Below are 15,248 nucleotides of genomic sequence, written 5' to 3'. Positions count from 1 at the left end.
CGCCTGCCTGACGTCAATCCTCTTTGGAAATGCTGTTGTTGCCACACGACGCCACGATGTATTCCGTGTATGTGTGGCTCTTTATAGGCAACTGAGTTATAAAAATACTTTTCGAAGTGTTAACTTTAATTAGTTATTCCTCGAATAGCATCTGAATAATATTCAATAGTGTGCGGAACGGCATATCTATAATAATAACCTCTTTAATCAAGCTACAATATTCATTAATAAAGGTACTCTCTTGTTCAATTAAAATTAACCCGATAAATATGACTAGGCTAATAGATAAACAACGTCAACATAGTTTTCCTGGTCAATCTTTCAATAATACCACCCGGGGCCAAAGGCCAGATAAGCTGAATTAGCCACCACAATGGATTGTAGTAAGGCACGAAAGCGCCACGTGCGCTCGAATCAATTATGCAGAGGTTATGAAACCAGAACTGATAGGACGCCATTTTGAAATTATTGTTAACAGATTTGCGATTGATTACGATTGAGGATATTGTTGAGATCTTCTTGTTCCGTGTCCTATTCCTTTATTTGGCGTCGGCCTTTGCTAGGATGGTCTGGTATGGTTGGGTTGTTTGAGTGTTCAGTTTTGACGACCTCCGTGGCGCAACCGTTACCACGCACGTCCCATATCTGAAGGTCCCAGGATTCGGATTCGAAGGATTCGGTTCCCAGTACAGGCAAATATTTATGCTTGTGATCACAAATATTTGTCAGCGGTTATGGGTGTGTTGTGCTCGTTTCTGTGTTTGTATCAATCGCACTTACGATACAAGATTAGAGCTTAGTGTGGGCCGTTTTTGTCCAGTCAACACCGCTCCTAAACATTGGAGATGGTTGTCGAACAGTTTTTGAGGATCATCCTCAAGATAACTTCAAAATCTATTAGTAATAAGAACGCCGAGGTTTGATGAGTCCATGACCAAGTCTTCAATGTGTCCAAGATCCCAGATCCCAATTTGGGTGCTAAAAAAATGGCACCTAATGTTCCTTAGGCTACCTTAATTTCTAAGCGGAGAAACAATATAAACTTTTCAAGTTGTCACTATTGTGTCTGATTGTACCTTCCTACATATAACTTTAGACGTATTCAACATCATATCATGTTATCCTGCTTAGACCATTATGCTTTGGTAATATCGTCGAATTTGCAATGAACTTGTAGAATTAAATGCTGTTGCCTGTACAAAATTAACTGACAGATTGCAACGATAATTGCGAACAGATACTTGTGGAAGTAAGATATCGTACTTATTTCGTTTTGATGAATATAAGACGTACGTTTATTATCTTATATTAACTGTGTTGAAACGGAATACAGGCCAGTAATTGCGTCAGTGGTCTTGTCCTATGAAGGGATCTCTTCCAGTCAACTGACAGGAAAATAAATACATCAATACATACGGTAGGAGAAATACCGGTACAACAAAACGATGATGAGGAAACTATTAAAAACATGTATCTGACTGACTGAACTGGGGCCAATTTGCGCGACAGTGGCCGGTGTAAATCTCGTCGACGTGTCGTGGGCGAAACATGATGACAATTTGCCCTCGCTAAGTCTAGAGGTATTGACAAATACACATAATGTGTGCGTGTTTGTATGTGTCAGATAAGAGACCCGCCAGTTGGGTTTGTTAGCATTTTGTCTAATTTTATTTTATCATTGGAACATGAATTACTGAGCTCATAACAGAATAGTTGAAGCTCGTCAAAACTTTGTTTTTCCTTGCCACTTCCCATTATTTGGGATCGGCCCGCGTTCTCATTCACCAGACCGGTCGATCCAGATAATGAACGTCAAATCTTGATTAGAACCGATTTTTCTTCACTAGTTTTTGTATTTGTATGCATTTTTTTAAATAAAAGTAATTAATAAAGTAGTAGGTATAATTAATTTTGGTTTTACCCGAGCGAAGTCGGGATTGGCCGCTAGTAAATAATTAACAAATAATCTGTGGTTTTAAGCAAGTTTGAAGGCAATTGTGAGTCAATCTGCAAACGAAACTAGTTAGTTTCATTTAAGTACTTACCTACCAAAATTGTAAGTAAATAGTAGTTCAAACTAGTTCTCGATATACCTAATAAATTAATGGCTGACCCCTGGCCCTACTCTTGTTTACCAGGTGGTAGGTAGATAGCCACAATTAACAATTTACAATACAAAAAGCAACACCAATTAGCCCAACGTCAAATGATAAAGCATTTAATTATTCCTAATCATAAATTAAGGACCGGCCTAGTAAATGCTTATATTGTAATTATAATTTACGATATGTCCTGTGGCTAACTGTGACAAAGTCTTGAGTACCTATAAAATTTGTTTGGATATTTGAAGTAACATTTTCAGTAAAAAAAACACACTTTCTCTTTCACACTTCACACAGTCTTAGTTGTTAGACCATTCGAACCTCTAATCAAGCACCCATCATACTTCTTACTTCATTGGTTTGTTAATTGCTAACATTCTCAAGCCAAGCACTTCTTGGGTTTGCCCCTTCGGTGACAAAAGTGGCATACGCTGTGCTAGTTGTATTTATTTAAAGTGAAAAAGGGACAATTCAAGTGTTGCCTTGTATAATAGTTATACTTTATACTTAAGATTAACTTAATTATGGCGTCGTTGTGGGCTAATCTCAGTAATCTTAGTAGGCGCTACTACACTAAATCTAAATTAATTTCAATGCACGAGTGGGTGACAGTACAGTTGACCTAACAATCAGGGCACAAAGGGCGAACCCTTAGGCACTTAGGCTTTAAATGTATGGTCCAAGGTAGATATTAAATATTCTGTAGGCACCTGTATAATTATGTATTGATACAGTCACGTCTTCGTCCCTTGCGGGGTATACAGAGCTAAGAGTCGCGAAACTCAACGGCCACGTTTAGCTTATTGACCTATTTAAAATATATAACTATTTAGATACCTTTAAGTATTTACTTGAAAACAAGCAAGTTGTACAAAAATATTTGGACAGTGGTATGGAAATTACTTATTTAGCAGGTTCAAATTTAGAAATAGTGAATCAACAATATTTTTTTGCCATGTGACGCTGGTGATAAAATGACAAGTCTAATCATATTGTACATTAATTAATATCTACTCTGTGGTCTACCCTGTCCTATAGGAGTACCTACTCTTAGGACAGTGTAACTTAAACTTACTTAGTAGGTTCTACACAGAAACTTTGCCTGATACGAATACCAATCTGACTGCTACCCTTCTCAGAAAGTATTTATTACTGATATTTTTTTATGCATCATGCATATGACAGAAAAGCTACTCTCTTGTCACTTGGACCACATTTATCCGTTGGTCCAATAAATCCGCTCTGCTCACGGGCCGCATTGTTAGGATATTGCGTCATTTGTCACTCTGACCGAATGTCGCAACCCACTCGTGTTACCTTCTGTACGGTTATTCAAAATTTAACCAAGTAATATTAGGTACTTCAGACGTTCTTATTACATAGTCCTAACATTGAGATAGGCAAATTTGGATAACATTTTTATCAGAATTAGACAAGATTTGTCCACAAACAGCAGAAGGGGCAAACTCAAGAAATGCTGGTTTGATGTCGTCAAGATGACACGCGTGCCGATGGTCTGTCAACTAGGGATGCTGAACACCGCGCGAAAGGGACAAGAAAAAGGGGAACGTACCAGAATACGAATATGAATAGGTACAGTTATTCCGACGTTCTATGGTAGCGGAAGAAACAGGAAAAACGCTCCAATGAGAGAGAGAGGGAGAGAGAAAGAAATGCAATGACAGTAATTAAGAAAAGAACATATATTTAGGTATATTCAATTCGTCATAACACGTATAATATTCTCATAATTTTCCTCTATTAAGTATTCATTGATCTAAGGTAATAATCATTCTGAAAACAATTGCATCGACGATGACCTTCGGCCTGGTCAAGTATTTTCCAGTTCACTGTTGAGAATTTGGTATTCTACGCGTTTATTGTAATTTATTTTCGATTTATTTATTGATTTGTTAGATGACGAGTATCATTTGTATTATATTTCACGTGTTTCTCGTCTCCAAAAAAATAATCGGAACACTTTATTGTTCGTCTGTCCGTCTGTTTTATTCTATGATGTATATAGAAAATTTCGCTCTAAACCTCTATATTTACAAATCCCATAACTGTCAAGTATACCAAACTGTTTGACTAATGTCCGTAAAGGGCCGGCTAAGTATCAAATCTAAAACTAATTGGGCTCAAAGCTGGGCTATTAACTGCGCCGGCGCAACAACCCGCGTGGCCGACTTTGAAAAATGGCCGTCATAACTTAACGCGGTCGTACAGACTTCCCTATTGAGATATCAATACCGGATGACGTCCTGTCTGGCCTCTGCTAACGTTTACTCATACGTTTCTCGAATGATGATGAATAAAACAAAATTTTATGTTTGATGACTTTGTGAACGTCAAGTACCCAACTACTTACTCAGAATTTAGGTTAATGTTTTTTATTTAAGTATTTTATTATTACAGTTAAATTTTTAAAACATCAGGGTAATTATTACACCATGCATAAGTACATGTAGGTAATACTTATAGTACATTAAGTACCAAATAAATCGATTTTATTTATTTTATTCAACTTGAGTATCAGAGGAATGTGTAGGACCATACACATTTTTTAGGAGAACAAAATAATATTATATCAGGCATATAATATTATTTCATTATGTACACTTGGTGCTACGACAGTTATTTTTGTATATTCTACTAACATTATAAATGCGAAAGTTAGGTATGTAAGTTATTCTTACACGCGAAATCTACTGGACGGATTATTATATAATGTGGTACACGGATAGAATATAACTAACCTGGAATAACACATAGAATACTTTTTATCCAGAAATTATCACAGGAGCGAAACCCCGGGGCGCAGCTAGTATATAAAATAGACAGTTGTAGTTCCATACGAATAATAAATGGTAAAACTTTGCCAATAATATCTAAGGTACGCGATCCGAATCTAATCCTCGCGAATATTGACGGCCCACGAATAAATATTGTATCGAGTGATTTATTGGTAAAGAGGCGGCGATCCGATGTATCGGGATAGCTTGAAATATGCCCCGCTATTGTTGTTATGTGAGAAACCGAGTTTAACAAGCGGAGCCTGATCGATGGCCGCTAGAAAACGTTGGGAAATAGGATAATTTTAAAGTGAAATATTTTGCGCGAATATTTTAATACTGTTAGACAGGTAGGTGTTCTTAGTATTCCAGATTATGTGTTTAGATAATGTTGGCTTACGATACTAATATTATAAATATGAAAGTGTGTTTGTTTGTCCTTCTTTCACGTCAAAACCTATTGTGAGATTTGAACGGAGCATTGGATTGTGATATTTTTGGCCACCAACATTCACTCTCCAGCTCTCCTACTAGATAGTAGGATTAGAACAGTAACTGGTGAGTGAATGTTGGTTGTTTTGGGTAACACTGAGTGGTATAAGTATATACTTAACAATTTGGATGTTTTTGTCCATATTGTAACTAATAGTAGCTACATACAGAGTTTATTAAAATAATTATATAAAACTTTTTTTGAATAATGTGTATAAATACTATACAATAATTATACACACCATGCGAAAAAGGAAAACATTACGACAAAAACTCAGTTTCACGTTCGCTGTCCACTCTACTTTTAGCATTTCTCGAAGTCGGTTAAAAATACACAATTTATAAATCCACTAACACATTTTTCAATATCCTTGTTATTTTCGTTTCTCTCTTGCCCCAGTATCGGATTCACTTAACAATTTACTTTGCGCAGGCGCAGATTGAGCGAGGCGCGGTCGGAACATTTTTATGCGGCCTATAAAATGCTGTGTATCAGCCATAAAATTACAATGTTGCAGTTTGTAAATAAATCAGTGTTGTAATCGAGCTGCATTGTTTAGAGAATATTTTTTTATATTAATTTATTATTTGTCGTATGAATTGCGTTTTTACTTACTTTTAATGGCAATGGAATGTCTTAGATACAGAAAAAATAATATAAAAAACTTCTTTCTTCAATCTACAAAAATTAATAGATTTAATTATTTAATAGACATGTTCCGCCGTCCCCGGATAACGGTAATGTAATAAAATTTATGGATTATTAGATTGATGAATTCAGTACTACTTTTGATCTCAAAATTTCTTATGATTAAGACATAAGAAATTTTGGTAGGTACTTAACATTACGCATACATGCACAAAAAAAAATACCTAGGTACCTAGAAATGGTCAACAAATTATTTCCACAAGAACATTCGTTATTTAATAGTCAACTGGCAAGATTACTAACTTACATTTAATTTGCCTAATGTAAAATCTATACTAAAATTTCAGAATTCTAATCAGTCGTCTTTTCAACAAACTCAAGAAATAATTAGATATATTATCCCACGGGTCGGATCGTAACGAATCGCACTATTAAAGTCGATTAAATCATTATTTCTATTTACTATACCGATTTTATAACCTAACAAATAATATATAAATCCATTATCATAGCAATTTGTAGAGATATTATTATATTTCGTATCGTTTTGTATGTGGCAAGCTGATATAATAAAAAATTATGTACGCTATGAGAAATATTATTTTTGATTAACGATCGCAACTTATGCCAATTAAAATATTTGACTCATTGCTTTTGATGTATTTTTTTTATAAATGATGTATCAATTTTGATTGGACGTGTGGATTTTTAGGGTTATTATAAAAAAAAATATTGATCTACGTCGAAAACTGTCAAGGTTGACCGAAGTTAGTTTATCTATGAGTTTATTATTCAAAAGTTGTTAAAGTTAATATTTACTAGGTAGAATATACGAGGCATTTCGACTGTTTGATTGATTTGTGAATCTATGGCGCAATCTTCAACATTGATTAATTCAAGGGCTTGGGCAAATTTATATACAAAATATAGATAAGTTTATATTTACTTACTGGCTGAAGTGTTCGCGGTCTAGTGGTTAAGATGCCCGCATGAGATCGATCATGCCATTTGTGCCGTTCGAATATGATTTGTGCGGTTTGTATACCAGTATGCTACATGTAAAGATAGCAGTCAGTTTCTGGTAGTACACAAGTGGAGGTATTCGTAAAAGTCATGTCAGATGCCTTAAGGCGACTTGTATGATATATAACACTGTAACACACTCGGTATGAAAGAATTATTGCTACTCGTAGACTATTTTCTCTGAGAAATCAGAAATTTTCTAGAAAACAAACGGATTATAACATATCTATATTATTATGAATATTTTAACATTAATCTAAATGTAATCCATAAGTACTAATATTATGAACGCGAAAGTCTGTCTGTTTCCCTTTTACGGCTAAACCGCTGGGCCAATTTTGATAAAATTTGGTATGCATGTAACACCCGTTCAAACATAGGCTACTTTTTCCCCAAAAATCGTCTGTTCCGCTTTCGCAGATAAATACACGCGGGCGAAGCTGCGGGCAAGAGGTAGTAAAATTTTAAACCAACAATTTATCATTTTCTCCATAAACTTGTACAGTCGTAGACATAAAGAAGTGTACAAGCGTTTACGTCGTATACTACAATTTGACGTCTTGCACACACAATAATAGCCGGCTTGTGATGAAGTGATTCCTCCCTTGATCGCCGATTGCGGGCTATCCAATGTATTAATGGTTAATAGGAGATTCATTGGTACAGTCCGCTAGATAGTATCGAATTTACTCGAGGAATTAATCGATTTAATTTATTGAAGTTATTTCGATAAAATATTTATTTTAAATTTATGGCCATTCTAGTAGATGTCGTCACGTCAGTTTAATTAATTTATAGAAAAGGCCAGCTGGTTTCCTTGGATTCAGCACATTTTGGTTAATACACTTTTCTATGTGCTCGACAATACACAAACGGTGCTTATTGATATAACTGCTAAAGCATTTACGCGTGGGTTCGCAAAAGTAGATTTTTCAATTGTTATATGTTTCCAAAAACTTTCTCCAATATGCAGCAGTGGTTTTGAAAAAAGTGTGTAAAAGAAAGAAAAACTGAAAATCTTTTTTATTTCATTTTAACGAATGAACTCGAGTAGTGGTGACGAGCGATAGATAGATCTAAAAATATGCTGATTCAATACACAAAATATTACTAAACATTTTCGAGTTTGTCTGTACAGAGCACAGCTATTAGGCCGAGTGGTCAGATGATTTACCTGCCTGTTCTCTATAACGATTGAGATTTTACTCTCAGTATGAGGTGAAGCGTATACGCATAGACATATAACATTTAGATGCAGAACCCGTGTGAAATTGTGTAGGCAATTTTGATGTTTTCGTCGCTATTGAATATTATAAATAAGAGCATTTAAGTGTCATATTAATTTTAGTGTAGTTAATATATAGAACTGTTGGTTTACCAAACAAATGTATTTGAGACATCGACATTTACAATGCTTTCCTTATTTTGTTCACATAAATTAGATATTTTCTGTGTTTCTGATAATGGCAGTAATTTTTGATATTTCAGCATATATTTTATGATAATTTTTTACATTATAATTTATTAAAATTATATTTAATTAAAGTTGAAGATTACGAGGTTCCTCAAGTAGGCTAGGTAGGCTTTAATTTTTAATATATTTTTTTGTATTATTACAAATATTCTTAAAATTTTAAAAATACTGTAAATATGAACCTATGACTTTTAAAAAGCACAAGTTTTTAAATATAAGAAGAGTAATCTTGTATCGATATATATATATGTTCAATATTATGATGTCATAAATCTGTACTTCATAAAGCTAAACATACATCGTAATGATAATTACTAAAGTTTCCCTTAGTAAATTACGTTTATAGTAACTTTCCTCTGTTATTTAATTGAGAGGGCAAAGGTGAAAAGTCCTGTGGCAATATTTGTATGACATTTTATGTTTAACATTAATTTATTATGTCCATAGTTTATCAATTTAAGGACATGGGCTGGGCTACATTATTAATTGCTAGTTTAATCAATGCTATTCTATTGCAAACTACTTTGGTACCTAAGTATTATACCTACTTAGATTGGTTTGAATAGTTTTTAACTTTTAGATCTAATGTTATATCAATCTGTATTGGGCCCTGGTCATGTCGTAACCTTTATAATCATCTATAAGGAAATGCCTCAATAGTGGGGATACAAAATAGCTGATATGATCTAAATATTTGCGATGAGAACTTAATCGATAACTTGCGTGGTGAATGACATAATACTCCTTGAGATTTAGTACGATTGCACCCTTAGGAAGCCCCTAGCGTGGAGTGAGATTGGAACTCACCTGAGACCTTCACTGGTGCACACTATCACTGCTCACTGGGAGCTCACCAACTTCTACTTGAGCTTTAGCATGGCGAGCATCTAGAGGAAGCCTAAAACTGAAGTGAGATTGGGACTCACCTGAGAAGTTGGTTGGTGCACACTATCACTGGTCGCTGGGAGTTCACCTTCTTCTACTTGAGCTCTCGCGTGGCAAGCATCTAGAGGAAGCCTAGAACGTAAGTGAGATTGGAACTCACCTGAGAACTTGGTTGGTGCACACTATAACTGGTCGTTGGGAGTTCTCCAAGTTCTCTTTGAGCTGTAGCACGGCATGCACCCACAAGAAGCCGCCTGCCCGCCGCTGCAGTCGCAGCAACGCAATGCAGGAGCGCTCTTGTTCCGATTGGGTTACTGTTGGAGGAAATAATCATGTTATATCACTCTCTATTTGGAAATCTATGTCTTAATAATAATAAAATATTTTCAACTATAAGGTCCATACATTATCTTATGTTATTAAAATATAGATTGAATATAAAAAAAATAACTATAAGTAAATTAGTAATTAATACACATAATGTGTATACAGACAATACGGACATGGTGTGGTGATATTATAACGGTAGGTATCTTGTTAGGCTAGAAATCTTAAAAACTATTGTTTGGGCGCATTACGTATACGTTATGATTATAACCCAGACAAAAAAGAATACGTAACACCTTATCTATCTTAAAATTATCTAGTAAAATTCACACACACGTTTTATTTCATGATTGCTTGTTAGATCACACAATGGAGTTTTTTTGTCCGTCTGTTTATAGTATCAACAGCTACAAAAACGTCTATACAAATGTGTGAATCAATGAAGTGACGAATCAGGATAAAAAAATGTTGTTGAATTAATTAGTTTATGAAAAAGTTGTACAAGGTCAGTGAAGTTATGATCGTATGCCTCTAGCCAAACAAATGATTTAAATTGATTTATTTTCGTTTAACTCATGTAGTGCTGCCGAGATATTTTCTGTTCGTGTAGTTCTCAGTTATTCGAAAATTTTCGGAAAAATACCTGATTGAAAATATTATTAATACTGAAATTACCTGTAATTGGTCTCTAAAATGTATATTTTATAAGCTAATTTGTTTATTATGCTATTTATTGGTTATCCAAATTTATAAAATAAAAAAATATTTATTTGAAGAGAAAAAGAATGTGGCTGTCTTAAACATTTCAAAATAGTATTGGTAACATATTTAATTAGCTTTTAATCACGAGTCCGACAGGTGAATTTTCTATGAAAAATGTTCTTTATACCTGAATGAAAAGTAGTATATCCTTTACTGTACTCTTTAACGCTTTATCTACATATATATTATACATTGAAGAAGATTGGTAGCATAGAAAAAGCGTGAAGATGTAACAAATAAACAAAAATTATTTTCGCATTTATACATTATTCGTAGCAATTTGTGTCCATGCGTCAATTTTCAAGTACCAAATCGGGAAATAACTAATCGTATGTTCAAATGAGGTATAAACAGAAATGATTATTGTTACAAGTCGTAAGTTTAGCTAAACATTGATTTGTATTTAGCATAACCATCCATAAAAGGCGCGGTCAAAGTTGGTAGGCACACACGGCCATATAAGAGATGTCTGTCTGTTTGTCACAAAAGGCCACGCTGATTGGCTCGATAAGTAGCAAATAATGTCATATAATGATTTGTTTGTCTTGTTATAATTGTGATAAATGGCTTTATACTATTTTATTTACACACAGCGTTAACGTAGCGTAGTTATTATTAGGTCTTGGATGTTTATCTATATATGTATTTGTTATAAAATATAGTATCATTGAGTTAGTATCCCATAACACAAGTCTCGAACTTACTTTGGGGGTAGCTCAATCTGTATGATTTGTCCTAATATATTTATTATTTATTTATTATAAAACTTGACAATATGAGTTTTTTTATTTTAACAGTTATTTGCTACTAAAGTCGTATAGATATATACAAATCCACTTTTATACAACAAGATATTTCAGATACAACATAAGATAAGAAAAAGCATTATTTATATTATTATCTCATTTATAATTATTATTTGCTTATCAAGAAGTGTTTCTTTATTGATAAACTAACAGGAAACATTCATGTAAATAAGTATTATTACATAGTTACATGTATGTTTCCCTAATTTCAAGGACACTTTGAGAAGCCTCAATTCTCTTATTCATAAAAAAGATAAAGCACAGCCTGCGAGGTACTACGTTTTGTATCTTTCTATTAAAGTCAAAAATTAAGCTATGGTGGTAAAATGATTATTACGCCCGCCTGTGGATCGAAAGGTCTCAGGTTCGTATCTTACTCGTGCCATATTAGTTTGCATACCAATCTGAATCGTATTTAGTAGTTTTCATCGACCACCACTTGCTTCCGGTGAAGGAAAACATCGTGAGGAAATCGGACACTGATTTACAGTTAGTTCACTAGTATGTATGCCACTAGATGGCGGTAAGTATTCGCAAAAGTCATGTCAGATGCCTTTAGGCGACTTGAATAAAATCTGATACCAGGGTTAGCAACAACACAGTCGATATGATGATGATGAAAGTCAAAAATTGTAAAAGTTAATAGATAGTGACAAAACATACTTTAGCCTAACTTTTTTAGGACTAAGAAGGCAAGTCAACATATAAACGGGGCCACGGCACACAGCATGTTAGCATATTGAAATAAACATTTAGACAGAGGGCACAGGCCATAGGCTGGGGCGCCGTCTGGTGGTGAGTTATATACTTATTGTCTTCCTTCTACGAGATTGCAATTGTTAGGCCCACTTCAGGTTACAAGAACAAAGTTATCTGAGGGTTAAAGGGTTTTGTATTCCACTTCTCGCTATAGAGTCGATTAGATGAGACGTAACGAACCAATCCCAGTGCGCCAAAGTGGTATAACGACAACATTACAGCAGTATGATAAAGTAATAAATACCTGGATTGAACGAACATAAGGTACTTATCTAATGTCTATTACATTTAGGCAAGAGGTGACAATCATAAATGAATTGAATCTTGAAACCATGGTTGTGCTAGCCTTAAAAAGATTAGGTATAGATATTAAAATATCCGTAAAATTAATATTACTATTAAAACACCTCTCATCTCCGCATATTGTTGCGCTCGGGGCTGTGACGCTGCAGAACCCAGCTTAAAAATAATTTTGAAATTTTGAAGATTCGGCTGTTATTTTACAGCTGGCCGCCTGCTTAATGTCAACCCTGCTTGGGAATGTTGTTGTTGCCTGTCAGCTTCCTAGGCTATATGTTCCCTAATCGCCTCATACGATATCCATGAGAGGATGTGAAGTGGTCCTATTCTAAGACGGAACCACACGTTACAAAACTGTAACATACAATATAATAACATATAATATAGTACTTATAATAAAATATGAGAGGTGTGTTAACGACTTACTAAAAATAACCGTACTTTCTATATGATACCATCATGTTTTGTATTTACGCCATTATCAGATTGAAGTTACGCACGATAACACTTGTCAACTTCTATTGTTCTCAAGGAAAGTTTTGTGGGTACTTAAGTACATATTTAGTAACATTTTTTACATATTCGCCAAGAAATTCAGGTGTGGTTTGCACGTTTTCAAGAAGATTAGGTAATTAGAGCTTGAAGAGGTAGCAAACGAACAAACTTTCGAATTTATAATTTTAGTTAAGAGGTGACAAATAAACTTACTTCGAATTTATAATATTAGTTAGGATACAAACAGACTTAATCAGAAATCACACCTAGATCCGGTGCATCTACTCCCTTCGCTGCATTATTTAATAGCATACATAAATTGAGACATTCTTAATGAGGTTGAAGGTCCTTACAATACGTTCTAATTGTTGGATATAGTTATCCATGAATGGAAGTCTGGTTTCCGGCGCTTTAGTCAAATTTATTATTTTGTATCTATTGAACAAAACAGTAATTAAGGCCTAACATAAACTGCCAAACTATGGAGCAGTTTGTCGGCAGTTGTTCTTGTGGACACAGTAAGTATATTATTGATACATAATTATGTATAAAATAAATACAGGTACATAAAAGTCAAAGCGCGAAATGAGTGTGTTTTCTTTTAAATCGGTTTGCCCGCGGCTTTGCCACGTTAATTTTCCGGGATGAAAGGTACCCCATGTCCTTGTCCATACTTCAAAGTACACTTATGAAAAATTTCAAGAAGATTGGTTGAGTAGATATAGCGTGAGGTGGTAACAAACAAATAAACAAACAAACTTTCGCATTTATAATATTAGTTAGGATTATGATATTAAAATATAGAAATAGACAACTAACCCGTGTACACCGAATTCTTTTGCAGCACGGCTGGAATTGTGACGAATGCTTGTATATGCGAACGTGCATGTGCGTTAGAATTCCATACAATTTTGCTGTGCACGTGCCGCATTTAGTTTAAAAGTAAAGATATACATTTTATTCGTTAGAATGAAGACTCAAAAAGAACAGTTTTAAGACTTTCAAAATCCTTTTAAATCTATTCCATGATCGAACACGAAAGTTGTTTAGTTTTAGCTGCGGCTGAGGCTTTACTCTGCTGGGAATTCAAAACAAAAAAGTGTGCTGTGTTATTCCAATGTCTCCAAAATGAGTTGAAATTTTAATAGACTCTGCAGACACTATACTTTAATAATATGTAATTGTGATTATTTAAATTAGATTCCTAATGATCCTGAGATATATAAATACCTGGTTATTATCGTTTCATCTGTATAATTACTGATTTTACGTCAAGATATCAAGTAGAGTGAAATATATCCAATTTGATTGTAAAGAATATTAAATGCAAATGTACCTAGAGATAAGTCGGCATAAATACCTATACCTTTTTGATTAAAATTGACTCGGAATTACTCACTAACATCGAATTTTGACAAGTTTAACTTTGTAACTAAGTGTTAATGAAATAGAGATTATTAAAATGTGCCCAGTGGTTGTACTCCCTTGCTAATAAATGGGCAACACTCAACGGCCCACATTAAATACTAAACTTAAATCACTGATCTAAGACTAACAAATATCTGTGGTCACAAATATTTGTCCACGCTAGGAATCAAACTTAGGATCTAATAATAGCGGAAGAGCGTGATGACGACTACGCCCCGGAGTTCATCGAAAATTGGGTATAAATGCCCCATAATTTGATGAATGCCCGATTAATGAATTTCGCAAACTGTTCGACAGTGTGGAGCCGACAATTCCATTTATAGTATACATTGCTGGTTTTTCATTGCGGTATATAAAAGTACTCATACTAAAGCTATGTAATTTTCACGCATTCGCGTCGGCATGTGTCTGAGTTTGGTGACATTATGGAGCTGGCATTATTGGCTACACTTCGGCGAGTTTGCTTAGCAGTTTCATGATCTTATTAGCCCAGCACGGTTTTGCTAACGGACGGCTCGGTGTGGTCAGTCTTCACATTCCATCGTATTTGGTTCCTGTTTCCTACTGCGAACTGCTGTGCTCTGGAATTGTCTCCCCTCGTTGAAATTTCACGAATCCTAAAATTTTGGAATCTTCAAGGCAAGAATGAATATGTCTAATCACGCTTAACACCTTATCTTTGATTTCCATTGGGCTAATTGATGCCAAGCACAATCAAATTTTTAATTTAAAAAATTAGAATTATAAGTTTAATTAGAATGGTTAAATATAATATTAGGTGTGCAAGTGTACTACATCTGACATATGCAGATGATGCTGAATTGGTAAAACTTTAATTACGATGGAACATAGGTATTTAATCTATGTAAATAAAATAAATATCAATCAGTGTTTACGCAATTTTTGTATATTCATATCCATCAGAAGATGCTCATTGAAAATAAATAGCAC

General features: G+C 34.4%; 1 protein-coding gene across 2 annotated transcripts in view; it reads right to left on the bottom strand.

Moving 5' to 3' along the window:
* dysf (dysfusion) overlaps positions 1-15,248 on the bottom strand; it is a 124,794-nt gene that overhangs the window by 3,921 nt on the left and 105,625 nt on the right. For both annotated transcript variants that reach the window (XM_053759766.2, XM_053759767.2), the window contains exon 9: positions 9,581-9,734. In XM_053759766.2, coding sequence (XP_053615741.1) covers positions 9,581-9,734 — 154 coding nt within the window. The remainder of the gene's footprint in view (positions 1-9,580; positions 9,735-15,248) is intronic.

The sequence above is a fragment of the Plodia interpunctella genome, chromosome 19, assembly GCF_027563975.2.
Source record: "Plodia interpunctella isolate USDA-ARS_2022_Savannah chromosome 19, ilPloInte3.2, whole genome shotgun sequence".
In the NCBI taxonomy this organism is placed as follows: Eukaryota; Metazoa; Arthropoda; class Insecta; order Lepidoptera; family Pyralidae; genus Plodia; species Plodia interpunctella.
The sequence above is the reverse complement of the archived record's forward strand: the minus strand, read 5'-3'. Positions and strand labels throughout refer to the sequence as shown.